At 34.7% G+C, this 26,650-nt stretch overlaps 1 protein-coding gene across 6 annotated transcripts in view; it reads left to right on the forward strand.

The window, feature by feature from the left end:
- The window catches only part of LOC134235677 (girdin-like), a 37,215-nt gene that overhangs the window by 3,094 nt on the left and 7,471 nt on the right, over positions 1 to 26,650 (forward strand). For 5 of the 6 annotated variants that reach the window (XM_062717817.1, XM_062717818.1, XM_062717819.1 and 2 more), the window contains exons 3-20: positions 397 to 505; positions 7,278 to 7,347; positions 8,946 to 9,088; positions 12,694 to 12,813; positions 13,128 to 13,294; positions 13,594 to 13,675; positions 14,175 to 14,246; positions 14,478 to 14,564; positions 14,773 to 14,919; positions 15,379 to 15,514; positions 15,674 to 17,061; positions 17,453 to 17,580; positions 23,832 to 23,921; positions 24,340 to 24,459; positions 24,836 to 24,950; positions 25,062 to 25,799; positions 25,945 to 26,090; positions 26,409 to 26,495. In XM_062717817.1, coding sequence (XP_062573801.1) covers positions 397 to 505; positions 7,278 to 7,347; positions 8,946 to 9,088; positions 12,694 to 12,813; positions 13,128 to 13,294; positions 13,594 to 13,675; positions 14,175 to 14,246; positions 14,478 to 14,564; positions 14,773 to 14,919; positions 15,379 to 15,514; positions 15,674 to 17,061; positions 17,453 to 17,580; positions 23,832 to 23,921; positions 24,340 to 24,459; positions 24,836 to 24,950; positions 25,062 to 25,799; positions 25,945 to 26,090; positions 26,409 to 26,495 — 3,945 coding nt within the window. Of the gene's footprint in view, positions 1 to 396; positions 506 to 7,277; positions 7,348 to 7,456; positions 7,737 to 8,945; positions 9,089 to 12,693; positions 12,814 to 13,127; positions 13,295 to 13,593; positions 13,676 to 14,174; positions 14,247 to 14,477; positions 14,565 to 14,772; positions 14,920 to 15,378; positions 15,515 to 15,673; positions 17,062 to 17,452; positions 17,581 to 23,831; positions 23,922 to 24,339; positions 24,460 to 24,835; positions 24,951 to 25,061; positions 25,800 to 25,944; positions 26,091 to 26,408; positions 26,496 to 26,650 lie in introns of those variants that run through there. The other variant, XM_062717822.1, reaches the window with a different exon arrangement.

The following is a 26,650-nucleotide window of genomic DNA, read 5'->3' on the forward strand; positions in this document are numbered from 1 at the left end:
CAACTTCATGCATCCTTTTATACCCAGTATAAAAACGGGATAAAATAATAAACTTTATATCAAAACACAAATACTGCATCCTCTCAGACCAAAGTAGAGTTCACTTCTAGCTCTCTCCTTCTCAGAATTGAAGAGCTTGAGGATCTTAAACTTTGGCCATCATTTGGGACAGGGACAAAACTATAACTCACTATCTGTTGGTGAAAGTGAGTTGATATGAAACAATTTCTTGCTATTATATTTATACAGTTGTATTAATAATGTCAAGATATAGATTATAATATGCCTGTGGTATTTAACAGTGACCCCTACCCTACAATACCCCTGTTGTATTTTACAGTGACCCGCGCCCCATTAACTACCAGAACCCTATAATATCTCTGTTGTATTTTACAGTGACCCACGTCCCATTAACTACCAGAATGTCAACAGAGCTGTGGAGGATGTCAACATACAGCTTCACAACTGGGAGATTCTCATCAGGAACATCAGGGCCTACTACGTGGTATGTATCATAGAGTATCTACTGTTTGTTAGAGTGTAAACTGTATGTATCGTAGAATATCCACTGTATCTAGTAGTACAGACAGTGTTTTGTAGACATAAAGCTTAACTGGGAAATTCTCATTAGAAATGTCAGGGCTTGATGAATATAGTTTGAATTTTTTTTTGACAAATGTATCACAACCAATGTATCATGTCATAACCACTGTATCATGGTACATATAATATTGTATCACAGGATACATGTATCAGCCCAACCCTATCTAAATTCTGTTGAAAATAACTTCACAAAGACAGGGACCGACAAACAGATTTTTCAGCCCCTTGTCCAAGGGCAAGTACATCACTGTACATGGTCAGAATTCACTTGTCCTACCTGAATATTTACTTGCCCCACCATAAACTATATCATATCTATACGTAAAAATGAAAGAAAAATACTTAGTAGATCATGTAAACCACTGGTGCAAAGCAAATTAGATCAATGACTTGGATTTGAATTTGAAAACTCAGTTAAACATTGCCCTTAACTTTTGACTGGGCTGAGCCATAGCTGAATTTTTTTCAAGTTGCTTTCCCACAGGCAAGTGGTTGATAAAATTCCACTTGTCCACCCTTAAAATTTACTAGCCCCGAGTGCCGGGCAATGGGATTTGTTATCCCCTGAAAGGAGTTGAGAGTAAATGACGTATGTCGAAAAAATAGTTTCATTTATATCTGCATATTTCACAGAAATGCAAACAGGTGGCAGTAAATGGAATCACTTAAATTTTAATATACAGGTGTATTTAAATCAATATGGTGTTTTAGGTGACTGTCTAAGGTCTGGTGTCTTATACGTGACGTGTTCTGGTTGATTGAAGTAATGGATGTCCACATTAATAACATTATAAAAGACTTGTAAGAGGTGGCAGCCCTGGGATATCTCGGGTCTCAATACACATTCAATTCTCCACTATTATCCTTATATGTTATCAGAGGGATTCTAAGGAATGCTTCAAGTTACAGCTTGTCTCTGCAATGTTACAGATGTAATGATGTGTATTGACAAGACTTTATTTAAAAAAGATAATTCTATCCATTACAATCTTGCTGTGGTTGTTCATTATCACAGAGAATGGCACATGTGCTTTCAAGTCTTACTCTTGAATACTCCTGTTTTAATTTCAAAATTCCTCAAGATCTGTAACTTTAAAATTTAAATGACTGATTTATCTTGTTCTTTATTGTATCTCGTGAAATTCTTCATATTAATATTTTGTGAAACCTTTTTTGTGTATGTATGTTTGAACTACCTAAGCAATTCAGTAAATTTCTTTTATCTTGCTCAACAATCAAAATTTCATTATCTGCTCAATTTCATTAATTTAAAAGTTAGGGAGAAAGTACAGAATTTTAACACAAGGAATATTTGTCAATGAGAAGGTTCTCTGAGACACTTTTTTTTTAAAGCAATTTAAACCTATATATTTGATACTTTTTCTTTAAACATTGAAATTTTGTTTGTTTAAACATTTGAGCAGATGAGCAAATTTCAAATTCTAAAATTGAGAATATGTAAAATAGATGATAAACAGGTAATTTTACTTGAAAAATGTCTTAAATTTTTAATAACATGCACTGGTAGTTATAGTGAAAATTGGACATTCTAGTCAGAATAAAGTGCAAGACGTTCACTTCACAAATGAGGCAATCTTCATGGAATGCATACAGTGAATACCTGCATGTATATAAACACAAGTTTGGCTGTGATGTTTTGATTTAAATTCAGGTCCTGTATTAGTTTTATGGTATGTGCTAGGTGTTTATCTTATCAGCAGGTTAATGGGGGTGTCAGGATCAATCCTACCAACCCTGTCCTCCAGTGCTCCCCCTTCTGAAGGTTTTACAGCTTTATAGCACCCCTTAAGTGGCACTAGTAAGGAATATCTCTGGGATACCCTAAATTTATAACCAACTACATCCCGTATATGGGTAGTATTTGTAGCTACAGACATACCTGCCAGTATTGGCTGATTGTCTGAATAAATACTCAGAGTGTTGCTGAAAATTCTCATCCAGATATTACAGCCCTTCAATAGAGAGGAGATGTGCTGTAAGATTCCATCTTATGTATGTGATAAAATGTTGTGGTATTGAGTGAAGGCATTAGGTTAATAACTAAAGATAAAATTTGTATCCCAAAGTTTAGGTCCATTGTTTGGCTGTGTGTATCTATGAAGGGCAGTTTAGATAAGATTTCTGAGGACCAGTTAATGTCACCCTTCTCTGACCTTATCTGGAGAATTCATTAGGAATCAATGAGGCTGGGCTGACTAATAAAATCCCCAGGAAGACCGTGCTGTCGTGTGGCTTAATTATGGCTATAGAATCTCATTGCTGTATTCTTTGCTTAGTGCTTCAGCATGTTCAAAGAAAAGTTAGTCACAATGTAGAGAGATATTAAATACTAATGGAAAATAATGATAATCTCTTCAAGGAAATTGCTTTTCATTTCAGTTATTTTCCACACATTTTATTACTGGGTATACATATATGTATTGAATCTTATTTGGGAATAGAGCATGCATAAAGTCAAAGCCTATAACTATTATGAACTCATAAATATATTCTATAGCAAATTGTCTGGATTTATAAAGAGACTGTGTCTAGTTTAATATTGTAATATATTTGGTGAATGTTCATCTGAAAAAAAAAACAGAGCTACAGTGCCACCATTTAAAAAATGCATATTTATTGCACACAAAAAAGTGCGATTTCGATTTCTCCGTATTTCACATACAATCTCAAAATACTACAACCATGTGATCCTAACATATTCTTGTACTATTTCCAAAAACATCATAACCATATCGTACAGTGTACTATTCTTTAATAGCCCTCCTGGGTCTAAAATGGAAACAACGAAAATTAGACTGCAAGATAATTGTGCAGATATAAAATATGATAGTATTAGCTGATTATAGGGGTCAAAGGAATAAATATTTTGAAATGGATCCTTTGTATAGTTGAGGACCTAAGAATATGGAGAAATTAATTAAAAAAATGAGCGCAACATTTTGTACACAATAAATACACAGTTTTTATGGGTATAACTGTAACTCTTGTCATCCATCCTAATTATTTCAGACCAGCAAGCTACATATCTACACCTATCTATAACAATACATGTACCAGTGTAGGAATTCAAACAATATTCCAACAATTCAAACAGTCTAACTTAATTAAATGATTGGACTTCAGGGTGGGAAGTTTTACAATGAGTTCTGAATATTGGAATTAGTTTTTTTTTTTCTTATAACGTACAGTTGACATATGTACCTATAGGTTGCTGTACTTATAGGGAAAATCCAATTGTATTTGTTATTTTGAAGCTTGTATGTAGGTGTTCAATGCTAAATAGATCTAGATTGTAAAGATTAGAAATCTAACAATGGTATAATGAACCTAATCATAAAGCACACTACACACACTACAGGAATGTCATCAAACAGACCGACCAATTGGCACTCGTTACAATATGCTGCAAGGAATGCTTAGGTGTATTAGGAGTTTTATGAACAGAAAAAAAATGTCCATTTAAAGCTCAGAAATATTTAGGGTCATGTGAAACACTGCCAAAATTATGATTGACAATTGTAATTAAAACTCTCAAAGAATGAATGGTTTTTGACAGACATTCCTGTGTAATCTTTAACTGTTTTGTGAAGAGAGCTGGTGTAATGTCCAACTGTTGCGAAGCAGAGACTGGGTAATCAAGGATTATGTAAGGCCATGACACAGAGAATAAGCAGAGCCTACAAGTTATTTATCTTCAATTATATAATCAATAAAGCCAACAGGTTCCAGGGTTCAGGCTTCTGATCATTGTGTAATCTTCATTATCCCGTTATGTCAGGCTGGATAAGCCTGGATGGCCACTGTCTGTGGTAAAACCACTGCTTCTTTTCCTGGTTTGTCTCTTCAAGTTGTTCTTAATTAAATTACTGAGTCCCAAATATATGGACAAGGCATCTGACAAGTCTTTATTGTTAGATTTCTATTAGGTGTAGTTATGGACTGGTGCCCGAGAAAATTGCTGGTTGATGAAGAAAAAATTTCCCAATAATATTGTTTGGTGATCTAGATTTCGGCTGTTTTTATTTCCATGTTAAGTAATTAGTTAGTTTTATATTGCATGTAGCCCTGCCATCTCCTCACTATCACCTGAAGTCATGCTATTGAACAACTTAATCAAGTTTTCCGCGATGCTTCATTGGTTTCTCAGCTAATTTCACTGCTCAAGAATGAGTTAATTGAAGACTGCTCAGGAACGAGTTGATTGTGAGAAAAATTGGGGACTTCGGAAATGAGTTGATTGTGAGAAAATTGAGATCACTCTAAGTTTCGCCTTGCTTTGTTTGCTGGAGGTAACCAGTTTAGATAACCTGTAATCGTAGACAGGTCAGAGTGTGGTGATAGTGTTCTGTACTGATTCTGTATCATGCAATCTTGTCAACACCTCAACAATCAAAACACACCTGAGGCCTGTATACACAGGTCATTATCTGAATCTCTATCTATCTAGATAAACTATCTCAGTTCAGGTACCATTAGCTTAACAGATTGTATTACTGCAATAACATTAGGGGGTTAACAATAGAATTGCTGCAAAAGCTTGCTATTCAGTTTATCTTATAATCTTTATGATATGTTGATCTTTGGATTTCAAAAGTCTACCTTTGCAGTTGAAAAATTTTCAACAAATTTTTTACCTAGTCCTAACATTACTTTTTTATATAAAATTCCTGTACAACTAAAGGATCTGAGCTCCTGATCAGCTGTAACATTGGTTTGGCATGGTAAAAGTTAGAGTAACATGTAAGGTATACACGAAGCATCCATAGATCATTACTGAGGGCACCTGTCCTCATCTAAATAACTTCTCCAATATAAAGCAGTTGGTTTAGATGTTCAAGACATGACTGGAATGCAGACCAGTGTCAGGAGAAGTAATTAAATGGTCTGGAGATCCATTCTTGTAGCACAAGTGTTCATAGGCCTTCCATCTGACAGCTCTGAGATCCATAGTATCTCATCATTAGAACATTTGATCCACGGAATATTGATATTTTGGGTTTCTTTAAGAAGTCTGATTCACTTAGCACAAATTCTAAGTCATGAAGCCGCTTAGAGCACATTGTGACCTTACCAGTAATTAATATTCTGGAAGCTAGAATATCCTCAGCCACTGAGATTTGTTTGGAAATCATTCATTTTTAATTTAGAATAACTGCATTGCAGCCACAAATTATATATATATATTTCTTGGTCTTATAATGGATTTCTTTTAAATTACTGGCATTGAGTAAAAACATCAATAGGTCAGGTAGAAAGAACTTGTAGAAGCAAGTCTGCATTTTTTAATGTAATTAAAACAGAGACACAATAGCCTTGTCTTCATTTGGTGACTGATAAATAAATATAGCTTTAAGTGAGGCAGAAAAATAGCATAAGAGGATTGGGGGACTAATTCCCTCAGTGTATGGTCTGGTTTGGAGTCCCTTTAGTTTTGGGTAACCTGCCTTTCCACGGTTTAGTGCTCATCCAATTTTGTACTCCACTGCACCCGCTTTGTAAACCCTCAGTGCCTGGATCTGGGATTAAGAAGCTATATTTTTCTATTAGCGGCTCAGCGGTAATTATTATGGGTAATAACACCTGATCTGAAAGCCAGAATATGAAATATACGACACAATGTACATTCCATTCTCACTTAAACAGAGAGATTAACATATACGATCAACAATGTTCCAACTTAACTCATATAGTGAAAGCAATTCTTTGTATGAAATCAAGCCTTTCTTTTATAAGACATATTTTAAGCTAACGTAAAATTTGAGGTGGTATTGATTTTTATAATCAAATACCGGTAAAAGATGGCAGATATTTAAGAAATTATAAAATTTGAAGGTGTTTGAAAAATTCTATGACTGACAATCTGAATAAAAACTAAGATTTAGGAATAAAAATTAAAATTCTATTCACATACATGGGATAGATTTTATTTTTAAATTATAGAAGGTACGTGGTTTATACTTAAAATTTAATTCAAATTAATTAAATTAGAAATTTATCTCAGCTAGAAAAATTAGTAATCCAGACTTTGAAACACACAGACATTACTGTATTTAGAAGGCTGTGGTATTCAGCAAACATTGAACAAATGACTTAATTTTTATATCCCTCTAATTGAAATTTTAGGGGCAAATAGAGGTCTGTCCATCAGTCTGCCTAGCTGTTCACAAAATCTTTAACATTGCTTATAACTTTGAATGTTTGGTGGTAGGACTTTTATATTTCATATGTATATATATTCTCTGTGAAAAAAGTTTCCTTTTGATATCAGTGTATGATCTTTGAGTTTGACTTATTTTTTTTCAAAATTTTACCAAACTTTAACGTAGGCCATAACTTTTGAAGCTACATTGGTTCTTTAACTTTTATGCTTCACAAATGTATTTCATTTGACCAGACCTTTCTTTGGGTACCAGCATTTTGACCTTGACCTTGGGAGTTTGAACTGATAATTTTTTTCCTGTGATACCAATATTTTCTGATGTCATGACCTTTTAAGTATGACCTGCTTTTGAAAAACTTTAACCTTGGTCTTGAGCTGCCATGTAAACATCAGTGTTTCACTAACACATTTTTTTTTTAATGCGTCTGCACACTATGCAGCAGTTGTAGATCCGTTTTCCAGGTAATTACTTATGTTTATTTATGTTTTGTAGGACGTTCTACAACAGCTGCTGATCCTGAAGCTTCCTAACTTCCAGACAATATGTAGGGAACCAGATAAAGGTAAATCACCTGTCATTACTGGTTACCTTAATTAGCCAGACCCTAACTACCAGACAATATGTAGGGAACCAGATAAAGGTAAATCACCTGTATTACTGGTTACCTTAATTAGCCAGACCCTAACTACCAGACAATATGTAGGGAACCAGATAAAGGTAAATCACCTGTCATTACTGGTTACCTTAATTAGCCAGACCCTAACTACCAGACAATATGTAGGGAACCAGATAAAGGTAAATCACCTGTCATTACTGGTTACCTTAATTAGCCAGACCCTAACTACCAGACAATATGTAGGGAACCAGATAAATGTAAATCACCTGTCATTACTGGTTACCTTAATTAGCCAGACCCTAACTACCAGACAATATGTAGGGAACCAGATAAAGGTAAATCACCTGTCATTACAGCACCTGGTTCTTGTTACCTTAGCCAGACTCACTAATTAAGAGACAGGTAGAAGCCCGATACTATGTACACCTGTAGAGAATCACTCTCCTAGCTCAATCAGCGGCTTCTCATCTGGCCAGGGCTGAAATACCAGACCTAGTCATTGAGAAGTTCCCTAACTTAATGTAAATCACCATCAAAAGATAGCAATTTTCTAAATGGCTGATCTCTTCTGATGGGATTTTGTTCCTCGGGCTATTTTGTTGTGTCTATTTTGTTGTGTATTGAATTGGAAAATGTTGTAGATCTAGCTAATTTGTGATGTTTGTTATGGGAATGATTTCTTCTTATTTTTAGGAGTCTTATTACCTTATTTGTGTTATTTGTTACTCTATAAAGTGAAAGAAATTTGTTTTCAAAGCTAACAGTTGCCCCTTTTCCTTTAAAATCTGTATACTCACAATTTGAACATCAAGTTGTAAAATTGATTATGTTAATACATGTATCTCTTTTATTATTTTGATGCATAAATTTAAATTGTTTAATAAGTTCTTCACAAGCCAGAATATTTCCTTTGTAATATTTGTGCCCCAAAAAAGAAGGGCATATTGCTTTGCTGTGGTCTGTTCGTCTGTTCGTCTGTTGGTCTGGTGGCCTGTCCGTCCACCAAGTTTCAGTTCATTTTCTTTGCAGATATTGCACATACTGAAATGAAATTCGGTAAACATATTTATCATAAGAATATGAGGGTCAAGTCTGTTTTGGACCGAGTTATGCCCCCTGGACTGAAAAAATTCCATTTATTACACCCCCGCTCTGAAGGAGAGGGGGGTATACTGTTTCCCCTTGTGTGTCTGTCCATCTGTCTGTATGTCTGTTCACCTGTCTGTTTTCTCGTAACGAATTTTCGTCGCAGTTTTCTTAGCAACTGCTCATTGCAGATACTTAAAATTTAAGCTTATTCTTTGATGAGGCATGCCATGTTGGTGGTATATTCATTTATTTTTCAAATCTGATATCAACTTCCTGTTTATCCGTGCGTCTACCCATAATGTGATATTGTATATTCATATCACAGCGGAAGTATTACTAGTGAGCATTGGCTCACATACTTCATGTAGGGGGGGGGGCATAGGTGTACAAACACATTTAATTTGATAATTTCAGTGTACAGTTCTGCAGTTGTGATAATTACCAATCTCTTGTAGACATTAGCCTCAGTGAAATGAGGAAGACCCTACTCCTGATCCTGGGGTGTGCTGTTCAGTGTGAGAGGAAGGAATACTTCATTGATAAAATCAAACAACTAGACGTGGACGTCCAGACAGCCATTGTGGAGCACATAAAAGAGGTCTGTATACTGGACGTTGGTCTGTTACAGAGAAAAACGGATGTCATAAGCCGAGGAAAAATTGTGTGACTTAAAGATGACTTAATATCTGGAGTTGTAATGATACAGCATCAATCGCATTGATTTCAAGGACTCACCATGCACATATCATACTGGTATATGTGCATCGTGATGCAGTACAAGATCATTTTCTTTGTTTTATTTAAAAAAAATTCACATGCACCTAACAAGTTTTAAATTTCCACTTTATACTTCCTATAACTGTGGAGGTTGACAAAGAAGAATATAGAAAGATTTCAGTTAATTCAATTGATAACAGCTGTATCATATATGTGTTGTATGGCTTGATAGGGATGGGTATCGCCAAAAATTTTGTATCGCGATATATCACGATTTTTTCCCACAATTTCACGATTAAATATCATGATATTTTTAAAAGCAGTTTTTACAATGATTTTATATGAAAAGTCATTATTTTTCTAAAAAATATGCTAGAAAAACAAAATTTTACTTTCTTGAATTTTCTATGTAACTATGTAAAAGCATTTATGTTTGGACAGTAAGATGCCATTCTTTTCACAACATTTTTGATACTTTCTGTAATTGTAATTTGAAAGCTTGAACAAATAAATGAATAATTTCTGGACTTTATAATATGTACCTAAAGACCGGTATTTAGGTCTCCGTATCATGATACGTATCACGCAACAAAAAATCGCGATATACCGGTATACAGATAAAATCGCACATCCCTATGGCTTGACCATATCGTGATACGTAACATATTGTGGGGTAGCTTGGGCCAAAATAAAATTATAGTTTGTTTGGAATTGCCTCCCGCCTCGTTGAAATGCCCCCTCCTGAAAAATTTTATGACCAAAAGTAGGAAATTTTTTTTTTATTTAATCAATTTTTTTGCCCATTATTCATCTATCACATGCACCATACAAAACACAGAAATATACTGTTAGATCTATGTAAATTTAGGATTTTTTGTTGATGGTAGATACTTTTTTTAAAAGTCAGAAAATGTATTTACTGTTTACTAAGATTTTTATCAGAAATTTTGAATTTATCTTCAATCTTAAAAAATAAAATTATTTCCCTCCCTCCCTCCTGTGTCTGAAACCCTTCAAGCAACAATTCCAAACAAACATATTTTTAAGGATGGCCTTGCGATACTCAGGGCTAATTCATATCATAATTAATGTAAAACATGTGCTCATATTCATTACTGCAGACAAAAAAGTGATTATTGCAATAAGTGGTCAGACATTGAATCACTGGCTGGGAAGCACCTAGTGACACATGTCTGTTTTGATAGACGTCTCGGAAATTGAGATCCCTGTAACTGTACTCACTATAGATATAGTAATTCTACATACACCGGGGGTTAAATGAAAGGCCCCACTTCTTGCATCTCACAATGAAGTCCATTGCAGGTTGTAATGGATTAACTCTAAGTCAATCTGAAGTCCCTTTAATCCACCACTCTTACAGTTACTACTTGTTATACACTGTCCATTGTAGATGTTTCAACCCTTCTAAACAAAGAAATTTCATAAACTTTCATCTTGAATTAGTTCTAAACTTGGTAGAAAGGACAGTACTTGTAATATTTACTACCATGGCAGTCTGTTCATTTGAGATACCCCGAGATTGTTTGTATATTGGTAGAGGTATAATTAATTGTCCAAAGATAAATGTGTTTGGAGTGTTGGTCAGTTGCTTAAATGGAGAAGAAAAGTTTTGAATTTTGATATTTACTTGATAAAGTTTACCTTGCAATTTATTTCTGTGTTTTGTGTAGAGTATACACAGGTGTATAGTTGACCTTGTAGACATGTAAATCTATCCAGGAACCACAGTGTCTAAGGCTTGTTGAATTACCGGCCCATTAGTCTGACAGGCATCCTGTATATTCTGGAGTTTTAGTACATATGGGCCGTTAGAACATTTGTACACTCTGTAAATTACATTGACCCATAATAACATAGCAACACTTTGTCACACAATATACAGGTATTATAATGGAATTTCAAATGTAAAAGTTTTTATGAGAACATTTAAAGGAAAGTGCCTTTAGTAATTTATGCTACATCTAGATGAATATTTGTGTAAATGGTAAATAAATGCTGTGGGCTAAATTAGTTAAATCAAGGATTGCAGCAGTTACCATGGTAAACAATTGTGAATTAAAGTTTCCCATTTATACAGATTTAACAATGTCAGGTGATTGTTATTTTCCCTGGGTATTGGTATGATCATACCTGGATTTAATGATAGCAATAGATCTGTATAACATGATAAATAAAGAGAATAGCTCCCCTTGGTAGTATCCTGTATTATCACATCAATATTCATAGCTTCTTATCAAGTGATAAATTAACCCATCCATCCTGCAGTTGGAAGTGATAGCCATTCCTCATTAGAGAAAGGAATGCGGCGGCGGGTAGAATTGTTATCGATCGGGTAGTTTTATCTCAGCGCCTAGACCACAGTTTATTACTGAAACCCTTAAAAAATGGCTCTGCACAATTATCAATATTTAAACAGGGCAGAAGAAAGTCAAGTGTTTTCAATGTATGTCGGCTATTTAAATACACAGATGGTCTTTCACTGGGAATTGAATATTCCTACACATTCACAATTATACTGATTGGAGAATTCAAGAAATCAGCTTCAATGAATTACTATATAGACACTGGTTACATTTGGAAGTTAGGCTGGTTTTCACTGTATAACTAGTTAGGAAGGAGTCAGAGCATTGAAACATTTAGCATGAATTCAAGCCATTCATTAGAGGTATTGGATATCACAGGGGGTAGAATGTTTATTATAATACACCCTATTACTCATAAAGAAGAAGGGAAAAATGGGTATATTCACATATAAATCTGGCCAGTGTGTTCCATGTCTGTAAAGTTATGTAATTAATGGAGATATAAGGATATAATATAACCACTCAGCTAGTAGCAATTAACTCAATAAAAAGTCAAATTATGTCATTAGCAGAAGGGTTAAGTTTCTGATTTGCGTTAATACCCTTGATATTTTTTCTTTGGCATTTAAAATGATGAAATGGAGAAAATATTGGGTATTGAAGCTGAAAAGGGCATGTATTTATGTCAAATGTTTTGACTGTATTTTTTATAGGATCTTAGTTTTAAGTAAGTAAGTTATATCTGTCTATACTTGTAAAACATGAGGTCATACATGGTACAGAATGTGTCTGGCAGATCTAACTTTTTAGCTGATTCATCTACCAAATTTAAAGTGCTGGCTGCTGCAAGTTTTGTTTAGCAACATATTTGTCTTCATTATAATGCTACATAATGAACAAATACCTCACAAATTAAATTCAAATGAAATTCCACGTCTCGATCATGAGAACTTACAATTTAAATGATACAATTGTGTCATATGTATTTTGGAATTTAGATTTATGATTCACACAATTATACTGAATGATGCTTAAAACAAAATCTAAACAGTAAAGAATCGATTAATCAAAAGCCATATTATGTACATATTATTAAATTGATAGTGATGCATCTTCTTTGAAATAGTTCTAAGTAATGTATGTATTTTTTAAATGTCTTCAGATCACAGATGATTCAGAATCCATTCTCCCGATTGAACCAATGGAACAGCTGGAGACATACGCGGAGAAAATGTTCAAACATCTGACGCGGGTCATCAAAGAACGAGATGACTTCTCTGAGGTTTGTCTGAGTCTTCAGTGTGCTTCTTCTCCCCTCTGTCATGAAATCAGTCCCACTCTAAGCCTTTGTAAGCTTAGAAGGCAGAGTATCATACTCAGAATTTAGAAGATTTTTCAATTTAGTCATTTTGTATGGAATGGTTTGTTTATATTTTGTTAGCCAATAATATATATATATATAGTTAAAGAAATTATTAATAAACACTCATTTCATGAGTATTAGATGAGCTAAGACATGCACAGTAAATACAAATTTGAATTATGCCAGTGAGTTTCAATGAGTTAGATTTTCTGTAGATTTTGATGGCGTTGTAGGTCTCAGTGGAGCTGGCCCAGGAGCGAGACTTCTTCCAGACTCAGCTCCAGTGTAGCATCCAGGGTACTGTGGTGCCCGTCACTCCCCCCGCCAGCCCCGAGAAGCACCACCTGGTGGTGGAACTGGCAGACTGTAAAGCCAAGGTCCGCAGACTCCGACAGGACCTGTAAGTTACAAACTACTGACTTCAAACAAAGATTCACAATAGATGCAGTGGGATTATTGATGAGAGATAATAGATTAAATTATATGATATTACTGCTTTTAAGGTAAAATTGAGGAAAATGAAAAAAAACATATTATTGCAGTGATGGGACGAAAGACTTATTGCAATAAATCATCTTTTATTTATTTAAAGTTTTGATAAAGACATTTTTTCAGTGCTTTTTATTTTTGTTATTTGAAGTGGACATATATACTATCTGTGTTTAACATGGACATACTGTTTTTTTTTTTTTTTTACAGTGAGGACAAACAAGAGATTTTGTCTGACATGAGGGATGAATTGGAGGAGAACAAATCACTGGTGGCCAGACTCAGAAACGAGGTCAGTGTCATATCTATAAATAGATAAACTCAGAAACGAAGTCAGGGTTAACACTTCTATATATAGATAAAAGTCAGAAATGAGGTCTGACACACATATATACAGTAAAAGCAGATTTTTTTTGTGAGGATATAATTTTGGCATTATTAGTGAGGGTGCTGAGATCGCTAAAATTGAATATCACTATAAAATTAATTGATAAATTTGCGTCACGCTAAAATTTCCACTTATATGGTATAGAAGGTCAGTATTAGCACATATAGATCTTTTATATAGAAAGACTCGGAAACAAGTCCAGTATCAGAAATCTGTATAATTTATATTTGTATAAAGTAAGCCAAATGGTGTTACAATCATTTCTAAACTTTAAAAATGTATCAAGATAAGATTTTTCCATTGTTCCATTTTTATCAGATTTCTATGAAAACCAGAATTTTCTTTAATCAGTTCTTCCTATTTGTTTCAAAACTGAGTTGAGTAATATTCCTCTTTTTTTCAGAATTCGGAATTGATTCAGGATGCTCGAGCAGCCCGATCACTGAGGGATGAGCTGGACGTTTTACGAGAAAAAGTATGAATAAATCATCAGCCAATTTGTCTAGTTCTAAGGAGATCATTTCAGGATAGAAAATTAGACATTTTTCTTATCAATTATTTATGTATGCTGTAAAATTGATTATTTTTTCAAATTGATTTTTTCAATTAGCCATTAATTGGATTTTTTTTTGGCTTATTAAGTTATAACATATCATAAAGAGAATGGTACACTCTCTGAAATAAAACATTAATTTTTTTTTTACAGTTAGGAAAAGCAGATGGCTTCCAAAATGAAATTTTGAAGTACAAGGAAAAGCTGAATGAGTTAGAATTCTACAAAACCAGAGTGGATGTAAGTAATTGCATTTTGTTGTTCATCTGTGATAAGGGGCATAACTCTAGAACAACTTGTCTTTTTAGAGAGACCTCAATGTGTGGATGTTTTAGCTCTACTTATAATTTTAGATTTCATAGTCTTTGCTGGAGTTACGGGAAGATAACATGATTCTGATTGAGACTAAGAACTTTTTTATAGTTCTAAATGTTTGTGACTTTTGTAGGAGTTACGGGAAGATAACACGATTCTGATCGAGACTAAGAACTTACTGGAGGAACAGTTATCTAATTGTCACAAGAGAGTGGAGACGGTCGTGGAGCTAGAGAACGAACTCCGCAAAAAACGACAGATGGTGGAGGAAATGGCACTGGTATATAGCTTAATTAGAATTGTAAAATATGAGGTAGATCAAGTGTTAAGAAAAGTGAATCAATTCTTCAGTAACTACACTTTATTTTACTGTAGACTTGGGAGGTTTACTACAAACTTCTAAATTTTATTGTAACGTGAATGCTTACCTGGTAAGCTGATTGAATTACAAAGTAAAATTCTGATCCAAAACAATAAAATTAAGTAGTTGGTCATACATTACAAAATTCATAATCTTTACTCATATAAACAAAGTCAAAGTCAAACAATACGATTATGAAGATGCCGGAGCTCTCCGCCAATTTCTTACATTTACCCCTTATCAAGTTTGCAATTTATAAAAGTTAATTAAATGGAATTTTAAGTGGTTCTCATAATCCTAGTGCAAGTTTAATGCGGCTGATGATGCCAAGAAATAATGTACACCTTGATAAGTCGATCATTTCTTGTTATTCTGTAGGAGAGAGATTCAGACCGAGAGAAGCTCAGAATTCTAACTGAGGAGAACGCACAACTCCAGTACGAGAAGAAGTCAAGTCTTAACGAGAGTACCAACCTGGAAAAAGAGCTCGACTCAGCCAGGCTTAGAATTATGGGTAAGGCCAGAGAAAATGCATATGCATTGATTGTTGTTAATTTTAACAAAAAATTTATACATATTAATTTGTATGTTGTTTTTTTTAAATTATGTAAAGTACTTCTATTCAAGTATACTTCAATAATCTTGATTAATATTTTTTTTAATTTATATACAGGAGCAGGAGGGAGTTTATCTGACCAGCTAACAGAAACCACCAATGCCAAAATCCTGAGGTTAGAGTTAGAGAACCAGCGACTGAACCAGAAACTGGAGGAGGCCAAGGAGAAGATGTTGATAGAGAACGCAGAGCGGAACTTAGAACTGGAGAAAGAGAACCAGAGGCTGGCCAAGAAAGTAGAGAAACTGTTAGAGAGCGGGCAGGAGGCGTCACAGAACTGTCTGGAACTGGAGCAAGAGATGGAACAGTTACAGATAGAGAAGGAGAACCTGCTACAGACGCTGGAGACCGTGAAGGAGAACTCAGAGAGACAGGTGAAGGAGTTAGAGAGAGAGAAGGACCAGCTGTCTCACACCGTGGAAGTGGTACGCGCCCGCAGCGAGCAGACCAATGACGCCCGGCTCAAAGACCTGGAGAGGGAAAACAAGCGGATGTCGCAGTCTGTGTCACAGAAAGATCAGCAGCTGTCAAAGTTAGAGTTCGAGAACCGACAGCTACAAAAGTCATATAATTCATTAAAGCATAACTGTGATAGAATATCAGGGCTGGAGCATGAAAACGCCAGTCTAGAAAAGGAGAATAATGAAATGCATAAAATGATATCAACTCTGAAATTAACTTGTGATAAATATGAGACCTTAGAACAGGAGAATTCGGACTTGGATGTAGAGAACAGGAAACTACAGAAATCGGTGAAAAGTCTAAATGATCAGCTACAGAAAAAAGAAATTCTAGAGCAGGATGTGATTAATTTAAGAGTAGAAAATCAGAAATTACAAAGGTCTCTAGATGCATTAAAAAACTCTTCACAGAGAATCGCAGAAGTAGAGAATGAAAAAGACTCACTTAACAGGGAGCTTCAACACTTAAAGAAAAGTCTAGAAGTTCAGAAAAATCTCCGCACAAAGCAGGAACAGATGGAGCTGGATTTACTGGACCTGGACAATGAGAATCAGAGAGTTCAGAAATCACTCGAGATAACAACAAAACGGGTACAACAACTGGAAAAGGACAACTCCGATCTAGAAATGGAGAACGAAAAACTCCAAAAAACGATAGAGAAAATGAAAATTTCTAACAAGAGATTGAATGAGACTGAAAAACAAGTGTCAGAATTAGAGGAGGAAATGAGAAAAGTAAACAAAGAGAAATCGACGCTGGAGAAGGAGAATAAACGTGTGAAACAGACGCTGGATCTAAAGGAATCGGCGTACGATGATATTAGTGCTAAACACAGTGCTTTAAACAGGGAACTTAAAAGTCTGAAGAAATCCGTAGAATCTCAAAGAGACACGACAGCACACGTCCGTGAGCTGGAGAAAGAGAACAGGGAAGCTAAACAACAGTGTGCCATGCATCAGAGAACAGTAGCTACTCTAAGGGAGGTAAGTCTGGTCGATTTAATCATCTATTGATTTCATTTAGATATGATTAAAGTCATTCCTGAAATAATATAAACATCTTCAATAAATGATATTATTGAATTATATTTTCACATTAAAAATCATTTGTTAACATTGAATGAAATCAAAAAAGGATGTTCATAAATAAGATTTACAATAATAGTGTTTGAATTATTCCTCCAATAATGCAGAAAGGGGGTGGGGGATTATAAATTATAAAATGAATTATTCCCAGTGTATCCTTATCAAAATTACAGCATTGTGATATTATTTAGAAGTTTTATGTACATATTGGAGTATAAATTTACTGAAAACTCTTTGTTATACCCACTATCACAGAAAAAAAAAATGGACAATATGTTATTTTTTTCAGGACTTGGTAAACGAGAAGATAAAGAGTCAGAACCTGACTAACGACTTTGACAAACTGACGCAGGAACTGGAGAGAGTGGGCATTAACAAGGAGAAGTTAGTGATGACAGATCAGAGACAGGATGAGAAGTAAGTTATCTCCCTTGTCTGTAGTAACATAAGACGCAAGTATTCTGCATTTTTCTTTAAAAGTATGACACAAGTTATCTCCCTTTGACTGTAGCAACGTGTGACACAAGTTCTTTTTTATCTGTAGCAAAATATAAGTTTCTTCCTTAGTCTTTAGTGAAGTAACAAGTACTCTTCCTTTATCTGTGGTAAAGTTTTGACAAGCTCTTTTTACTTTAAATTAAAACTTTAGACACAAGTTCTCTCATCAAAATTCATGTTTACTTATAAGATTAAATAATATTGATTAAAACCAGATGATTTTCAGAATTGACAAATTCTATGTTAATGTCATGGTTTGAAATAAAAATCATTACGAATAACATTTAATCTGACAAAATTCCTTTCACGTTTCGATATTTTTTGTTATTACATTGTCTATGAAATTAGCATTTTTGGCTCAATTCTATTCATTTCCAACAGTCCATTCATTGTATACATATAATGACAGGGATGTTGTATTCAATAAATAAAAGTTGAGGACATTACAGGCACTCCTACTAATGTTATTGTGATTTAAATTCAAGACACGTGGTTTAGGTTGATCTATTCAAAGGTTATAGGGTAGAACCGGTTTTATAAATAAAATTGGCAGTAAACGTGATATTGCTATAGCCTGGAAAACATGTTGTAATAAATGTTTCCAGACCTTCTGAAAGACTTTCATGATTTTCAACAAAAGGGTGGCTAAAGGAGGGGGTGTTAAAATAACAATATATCTTATATACAATTCGGCGCAAATTAGAGCTCACTAGTGACCGATTCGCTGGTAAAAAAAAATGTGCATAATCATCTACACTGACAAACCTTTGTTTGCCTTATATGGCTATTGTTATAAATGCGCACAGAGGATCTTACCACGAGCAACTGACCAATCGTTGAATGAATAGCAACGTTTACACCAAAAACGTGTTTACATTTTACTTCGAACATGTAGTTCAGGTCAATCTACGATCAAATGGACTGCAAAATAAAATGTTCTAACGAACAAAATACAAGGATAAGAAACCATAGATGTTACGGGCGTTTTTAATTTGTTGTAAAATGGAAAAAAAAATGTTTAATAAAATGTAAGTTCAGAATACCAGCGCTTCAAGGGTAAGGAAAACGAGCCTCTTATGCATTTAAATGGACAAAACTTTGTTTACGTTCGTAATCACGTGTTCGGCCAGGGAATTCACCTGACAATTGTATTCACCGATAGTACAACAAAGGAATTAATATAGACGCAAATCTCTTTCGCAGTATGACTTTCAGAAACCTGGACTTCCGCCGTTTATTTATCAAATGAATTGTTTGTCATTATGAGCATGAAAATAATATTTTTAAAAATGCTTTTCATTTACCATAAGGTTTTCCTTTTTTCAAAATTCCTGTAGTATTCGTAGTAGCCCATAATGCAATACTCATTCAGCTGATTGGTCGGTTAAAATCATGCTGGTGCCTCATTTGTTAATCTGACGCCAAAAAATATAGTCCTGGTTCCCATGCAAAAATATTTGTCCAAAAAGAAAGTTTAATTCATGACTGCAGAAAATGTATTAAAGAAAATACTTATTTAAATTTGAATGAATGTAAAAGAGATCGATTGATTGAAGTACATTTCTACAGACATTATCAGCTGATTCTAGGTTGGTGAAAACTGAAACGCAACATAACTTTTCTGTTTACCATGCCTCCACGTGCTAGTCACTTTCTAGCCACATTTCCGTGAATAATTTACCCTATCTCGCTTAAGTCTCGCTAACTCTCGCCAGAGCCACTACCAGAGCTACTCTGAACTCATCGGGTTTTATAATTTGCAAAACACCGAAAAATAAAAGTTTCCGAACACATTAGTAGGGGTGACAGGGGCATTTTCAACCACTGATGTTTGAATGAATATGGAATTTAATGAAAGTTGTATGCTTCAAAGTTAAGCAAAACATCTTAAAGCAGTAATGTTATGAATATGCAGACTTTCTATCAATGAAAATAAAGATTTCTTTTCTCCTGGGAGAAACACTGAAGTAATGGATCACTGATTTTCCCAATGAGATATAGCACAAAACTTAACAGTTCTTTAAATTAATTAAAATATTTGGTAAATGAAACCAGTTTTGACTTTTTTTCCAAAAAAATTTCCTGGTTAAGTATGGAGACATTTGTAAAATGGGTGGGTGGGGTAAGACATATTTTGTACTTTAATTACAAATGGTTGGACAGTTTAACATGGGGTAATTAATTCCCTACCCCGACTGCATTGTGTAAATATTCTGGCACTAACAAGGAACAATGAAGAAGAATTAATTTCAATGTGCATTTAATAAAGTTTTTCTTTATTTTATTTAAACTTTTACAGTTCCTAGGGCGCCATAGTCAATAGGGGGCAAAATTACAGAACATATTCCTAATGGTTATAAGGAGAGGGCACTAAAAAGTATACACGATATACTTGAGGAAAAGTTGTCCATATTTTTGTCTGTTCTTTATGATGATGTATTTAACTGTAATTAAAGTATTAATTTTACACAGGTAGAATTGCAATGTCTTACAATTCTGGAAAAACCTGGCAATTTAACATTAGACCCGTTTGTAGAAGAGAAGAAAAAAAACACATCAAATATTTTCCTTGATATTTCTGCCATTGTTAAAAATAGATGGGGAAATCTTATCTTGAAGTTGTCTTTTAATTATTTATTATTATTTTTAATTTTGCATAATCAATATGTTTTTTTTTCCACTTAAAAAAATGAAATGAAAGAAAATGAAGCAATGAATGAATGAAAAAAAAGCATTAAGAATCCTCCTTTATTGATTGTTTAAAAAAAAAAGACAGGTAAAATTTTACATAAAAATCTAAGGTTTAAAATAATGCTTTTGTTGAATCTCTGAAATTTTACATGTTTTTCTTCAACTTAACAAAAATTATAAAATCTATTTTTAAAAAAATGAGAGCTGCATGAGAGAAGTGAAAACTAATGAGAAACTATCGATTTCTGATTTCATTTTGAAAAAGGTGAAGTCAGTCCCAGCATGTAATTCTGTTAACACAGCGCAATCTGTCTCTATTCTTATTAAGCTCTCTAAAAAATCAGGCTTCAGTTTATTAGTTTGCATATTGTATTCAAACTCCCAATTTAGGCATTTGGTGGATTATTTTTTGCTTTGATAATCAATGACTTCATGTATGGAGCTTATGTTCCAGTATACATTTAAATGCTGTGTGTTTGGGCTGGCCTGAGAGATCTACCCTAGTGTAACACTGGCCTTGTTATAGACAGGAAATCAATTCTTAAGTCTCCGCTCAGAGAATTGTCTATCAGGCCTCACTGTTTATCTTGTAAGGTTGAAGAGGTTTAACTTTTTAAAAAATCTTTCTGTCAATTGGGATTTCCACTTCCGCTGGTAACTCAGGTAGAACTGTGATAGAGTTAGGGGTATCTCTTGAGTAAACTTGACCTTAATCAGGAAACAGTTACTCGGAATGAAGGAAGACTTTAGGTATCTACTGCCAGCCAGCGCTCTCACCTGTATAGGGACTTCTATAATATTCTGTGATTAGGAAAACTTTTTATGGATACAGTTTAGATTGGTTCTGCATTTGTGAAATTGCATGGAAAGGAGATTGATGTTCAGTGATGGAAGTAATCTATGAGGCAAGTTTTGCTGAGTCTTTTGAAAGTGAGATGGCGGGAATGACCTCTTGTGAGAGTTACGAGGGTCAGGGAGGGTACCAGTCTAGTCTGGACTCCGGAGATGAGAACCAGCGCACCAGAGAAATGAATTCCGTGGATAATTCTGATGTCTCTGATACAGACAGTATGGTTGATGAGACTGTAGACAAAGATTCTGACAAACAATACAGTTTTGATGTTTATAATTATTCTGATGATGACGATGGGCTGGAGAATTTTAAGGAAAAAGTTATTGTGTAAGTACACGCTCTAAGTTCAATCAGAAAATGAAAAATTTCATAAGCCATGTCCAACAAAAATTTGGATTTGATTATGTCAAGGAAGCAATAAAGAAAACAAATCTTTGATTTGAATTTAAACTCCATCATATAAATGACCCTGCTAATCAGCCAGCTGTATTTACTGTAAAAGAAAAACAAAAAACAAAAAAAAATTAAATCCTTATGTAAATATTTAAATGAACTTATCAGAATTACTTTGTAGGTGTTTTTTTCACTAACATTATCACACAGTTACTTTATTTATCAAAACCCTTTGATTCCAAAATCTTTTTATAATGAAAGAACAGGAAGCAGTTATTCACTTTTTTTATAATTGTTGAATGCAATAATGATAGAAGTGAAGATAAAAAAGAGTTTTATTATTAAGGTGTTCTTCTGAAAATTCATATAAAGTTAGCCTTCTGCTATAGGCACTCTTTGGCCATATCAGTTGTACTAATACTTCATACAAAGTTAGCCTTCTGCTAAAGGCACTCTTTGGCCATATCAGTTGTAGTAACACTTCAACAGTAAAGGTTAGAGGCCTTCAGTAGGTGACTATTGTGTCCAACAGTAAAGTGTAGGAAAGACCTGCTACAGAAACCAATTTACTGAAGGACACATTAATGTAGAAGTCATGGAAATCTCCACAAATTGATCAGTTCCTATACTCTGTGATCTTGGTAGCAGTAGGTCTGCTTCTGAGGATGAGTTGTCTGGAAGTTTTAAGTGACACTTTGTATGAAGAAAGCACTCACTATACATATGTATATGCAAGCTTTCTTCTGATTTTTTTTCCACTGACATTTCAACCCATTCTATAGTTTAAGTTTGATGGAGGTGTTTTTTTTTAATTCAAAGTAACTCCTTTTATTTGCTGCATGCTTATTAGGCAAAATAGTTGTCATTCCAATTTCGATTGTATAATACTATGTTAAAATCTGTGAATGAATTTACATTTCACAGATTAAATTATAGGTCTTACTTTAGAATCAGAAACCTTTTGTCAAAAGTCAAGAGGGACTGTATTCTCAACACTTTTTAAAGTTTGAATATACATTTACATTGTTGTATTGAGCACCGTGGGTTTTAATTAATACAATTTGAGGTGGACTTGGAATGTTGCATATTAAATACATAGATTTTTCTTCCTTGTGGGAATTATTGTTGTATAATAAAAACTGTCTTGTTACAATCAATAGATAAATATTGACAGCTGATGGGACGGAATCAAGAAGTCTCCGTCATTTCTGTCTCCCATCACTGATGTTGATTCATTAAGTCTATGTACTATAGACCTCAGTGTTTGTTGACATACAATGTCAACACAAGGATGAAAGTCATTATGTTCTCACACAATGGACTTTGGATCTTTGTAAAACCCTTTTCTTTGAAACATTTATTGTTCAAATGCATTGAAAATGGCATCCAATAATTGAGTTTGATGTATGTGTAATTCATTGCTTTGATGTGGTTAAAACTATAGGTAAATTGAAGGGTATATTTAAAGGGGGCTAAAGAATTACTAGAATTGGGGATTACATTTGGAAACAAACTAACATTTGCTTAGTTCTGAATTTGTTGCCAATATTGGCTATTGAATGCGTAGTGATAATTGGGTAAATTTTGAAAAACTTACACAGTATAGGATGCATTGTTCAAAGAAATTTAATTGGTCAATAATTCAGTGGTTCCTTTCTGTTATGTGAAATGTACTCTTGTAATTTCAAAATTATATAGGAGATCATTATAAACAGATTTGTAAATTATGTAGAAAACCCTGGTCTGTTACACTCAGATCCTAAGTTGTTATTTTAGTGTGTGACTGTTAAAACGTCACCATGTGTATAATTGGTAACTTGAGACATTCCATAAATCTAAAAAAGAGGAGATGGTTTGAAATCAATATTCTGATACGTTCTTAATGATTTTATCTAATTATATCAAATCTCTCCAATAGAATGTATTGAACACAGATAAAAATAGTGAGGAAATCTGAGACATCTGTGTACCCAGAATGAATAGAGAGTATTTAGGGATTTTCATGATCTGATCTAATCCAGTAAACAATATTGGGGTATACTCTCTTGACTGACATATGCTAATCTGTTTACAAGGAGGATAAATGAAATGTCTGGTGAATCAGATTGTACAATATTTAATAAATAAAGGTGAAAGTTTTCCTGTTGACGATCGATACATCAGGGCTGACAAACTGTTTGTCTTCTCCTCGACTCTTTGACTCGGTATATAATGAATCATTTCTTATTTTCAGTCGCTACAAAGCCCTCGAGAGCATGATGGAGGAAGCTCTTAAGAAGAGCATGGAAATCAAAGAAGAAAAAATACATGCTTTAGAGAGCAGGTAATGTCACCACTCACTTCCCTTGAATGGGTCAACAGCTAAGCCTTAGATAAAAGCCGAGGTTACCATCTGGTGAATTAAATCAGTTCTATTTACCACCCGCAGACTCTACAAACTCTGTTACTTTGTTTCTTATTTTGATTTGAAATAGAAGCTATAAATTTAAGTGGTCACAGATATGAATACTGCACCGCTAACCTTTAAGTTGACATTATTAAATAAAACAGGTTGAGGGGATTTGCAATCACAAGAATACCCCTCCATCCAATACTTCCCCCCCCCCCCCCCCCCCCCCCCCCCAAAAAAAAATTTAATGAAAAATTCAACAGAGAGGTGAACATAATATTAAATTGTAACCTTTTCTTAGTCTGCTACAAAATGAACATGTATTAATTCCGTAATTTTTTTTTTACCTTAGACTTGAAGAGTCTAAAAATCGTAACCTGAAGCTTCAGGAGGAGTTACGAATCCTGAAGCGGGAGTGTGAGTCGCTGAAGCAGCGGTACGAGGAGGAATCTCACGGCAGGGATACGGACAGGTGAGCCACAAAAGTCAGCTAATGTAACCCCTCATATAGAATCCCTCATATAGAGGGGAATTAATCTCACTGCAGGGATACAAACAGGTGAGCCACTAAATACAGCTAACGTAACCCCACATGTAGAGGGGAATTAATCTCACTGCAGGGATACAGACAGGTGAGCCACTAAATACAGCTAACGTAACCCCACATGTAGAGGGGAATTAATCTCACTGCAGGGATACGGACAGGTGAGCCACTATAGTCAGCTAACGTAACCCCACATATAGAGGGGAATTTATTCCTTGTTAAATATAATCACATTTGATTTTCAAGGAGAATGTGCTTCTGTAAGATGATCATCATATACATTATGATTTTGTGCTTTACCTAGAAGAGAGACAGCAGGTTTACTGAGGGTGCCACCAGCTTACCTCCGCTCCAACAGTCAGAGCACCACCAAAGAAATCCTGGAACTGAAGGACCACCTAGTTCAAGTAGAGAGAACAGTACGTGGAAAAGGAGCTTTTATTTAAATAATTAATGTAGAAAATAAATGGAAACTGTAGCCATATAAATATATAGACAGATAACAAAAGTTTAAAAAACTTTCTTTTCAGAATGCAACAATGATGGCAGAGAACAAGAATATGAAATCTCAGACAAATGCTTTGAATGAACAGATAAAGAAACTTGAGAACCAGAATGTTAAACTTCAGTCTGAGAATTCCTCCCTCCAGCAACAGGGGCATTCCATGCAGTCAGGCAATGCTAAACTTCAGGTGGAGAACTCTACCCTCAAGTCCCACTGTTCCTCCCTACAGGGTCAGGTCTCATCTCTCCAGACCCACATGAACCAGTTAGAGACTGAACACCAGCACCTGATCCAGACCCATGAGGAGCTGCAGTCCTCACACGAGGAACTGGTTCAGGATCACGAAGAGCTACAGAGAATTCACGAACAATTGACCTCCGAGTACGAGGGTTTAATTTCCGAGCATGGCTCACTGAAGTCCGTTCATAAGGCGATAAAAAATGAAAATAAAGAACTTCACGAGCAGCTGAGTCGCAGTGTTCAGGGGAAGGATCAGCTGAATCAGATGCAGATGGAGCTGAAGTCGATGAGGAAGTTACAGGAGGAGAACGCGTTACTGCGGAACGAACACGACAGAACGGCCAGTCAGTACGAGAAGTTACGCACCGACTACAGGGATCTACTGGCCGATCACAAGAAAGTCAAAAACGAGTTAAACCAGGCTCAGCTGAGGAACACGGACCTCCAGGGTCAGTGTGGGGAGATGAAGGACCAGCTACACACCATGGAACTGGAGATCAGTGGACTCGGTCACAAATACGACGTAAGTACAGCAGATTAATTAACTGTCCTCATGGGTTTAGAACTAACTCTTGCTTGTGATAATAAAGTTATTATTCATTACTCAAAAAAAGATTATGTAAAAAGCTAAGATTTCTAAAAATATTCATGAAAAGATTTTATTGTAGACCCTTTATCAAGTTAACCAAAAGATGGAGGAAGACAATAAAAACCTGTTGATGCAGATTCAGACCCTGCTGAATTCAAACCAGGATCTTCTGTCCCAGATACTTGACAGCAAGGAGCATTTCAATGAGGAGGAAAAGTCCTACTTGTAAATATCATCACATAATAGTAACATTGTAAACTTGTGTATTTGTAATTCCATATCACTGCTTCTTGATGTTTGGATAAAACCATCCTTTGGTATATATAAATATAGGTATAAGATACCAAGTAATAGTTGAGCATAAGGTCTTGTGTATTAAGTATCGGTCATGGCCCAATTAATGGTAAAGTTAGAATTAGACCTTGTGCAGTAGGTAATTTAGTCATTGGTAGTTTGTTATTAGGAAAACAAGGTAAATCTGTGAAGCATTTAAGATTGATGTATTAATTTTCTGAATTTGGTTTCTTTCCATTTTTCTGCCAGAGAGAAGATGAATGATTTAAAGAGACAGAAGGAGAGACTGGAGGAGAAGATAATGGAGCATTACAAGAGACAGGACAACCAGAAAAAGTAAGTCTTAGTGATCAGAAAAAGTAAGACTCAGTGATCAGTAAAAGTTAAAAGTCAGTAATCAGTAAAAGTTAAAAGTCAGTAATCAGTAAAAGTTAAAAGTCAGTAATCAGTTAGACAACCAGATAAAGTAAGACTTAGTAATCAGTAAAAGT

Source organism: Saccostrea cucullata, unplaced genomic scaffold (genome assembly GCF_032062105.1).
Source record: "Saccostrea cucullata isolate Sc308-1 unplaced genomic scaffold, CSIRO_AGI_Scuc_v1 ctg192, whole genome shotgun sequence".
In the NCBI taxonomy this organism is placed as follows: Eukaryota; Metazoa; Mollusca; class Bivalvia; order Ostreida; family Ostreidae; genus Saccostrea; species Saccostrea cuccullata.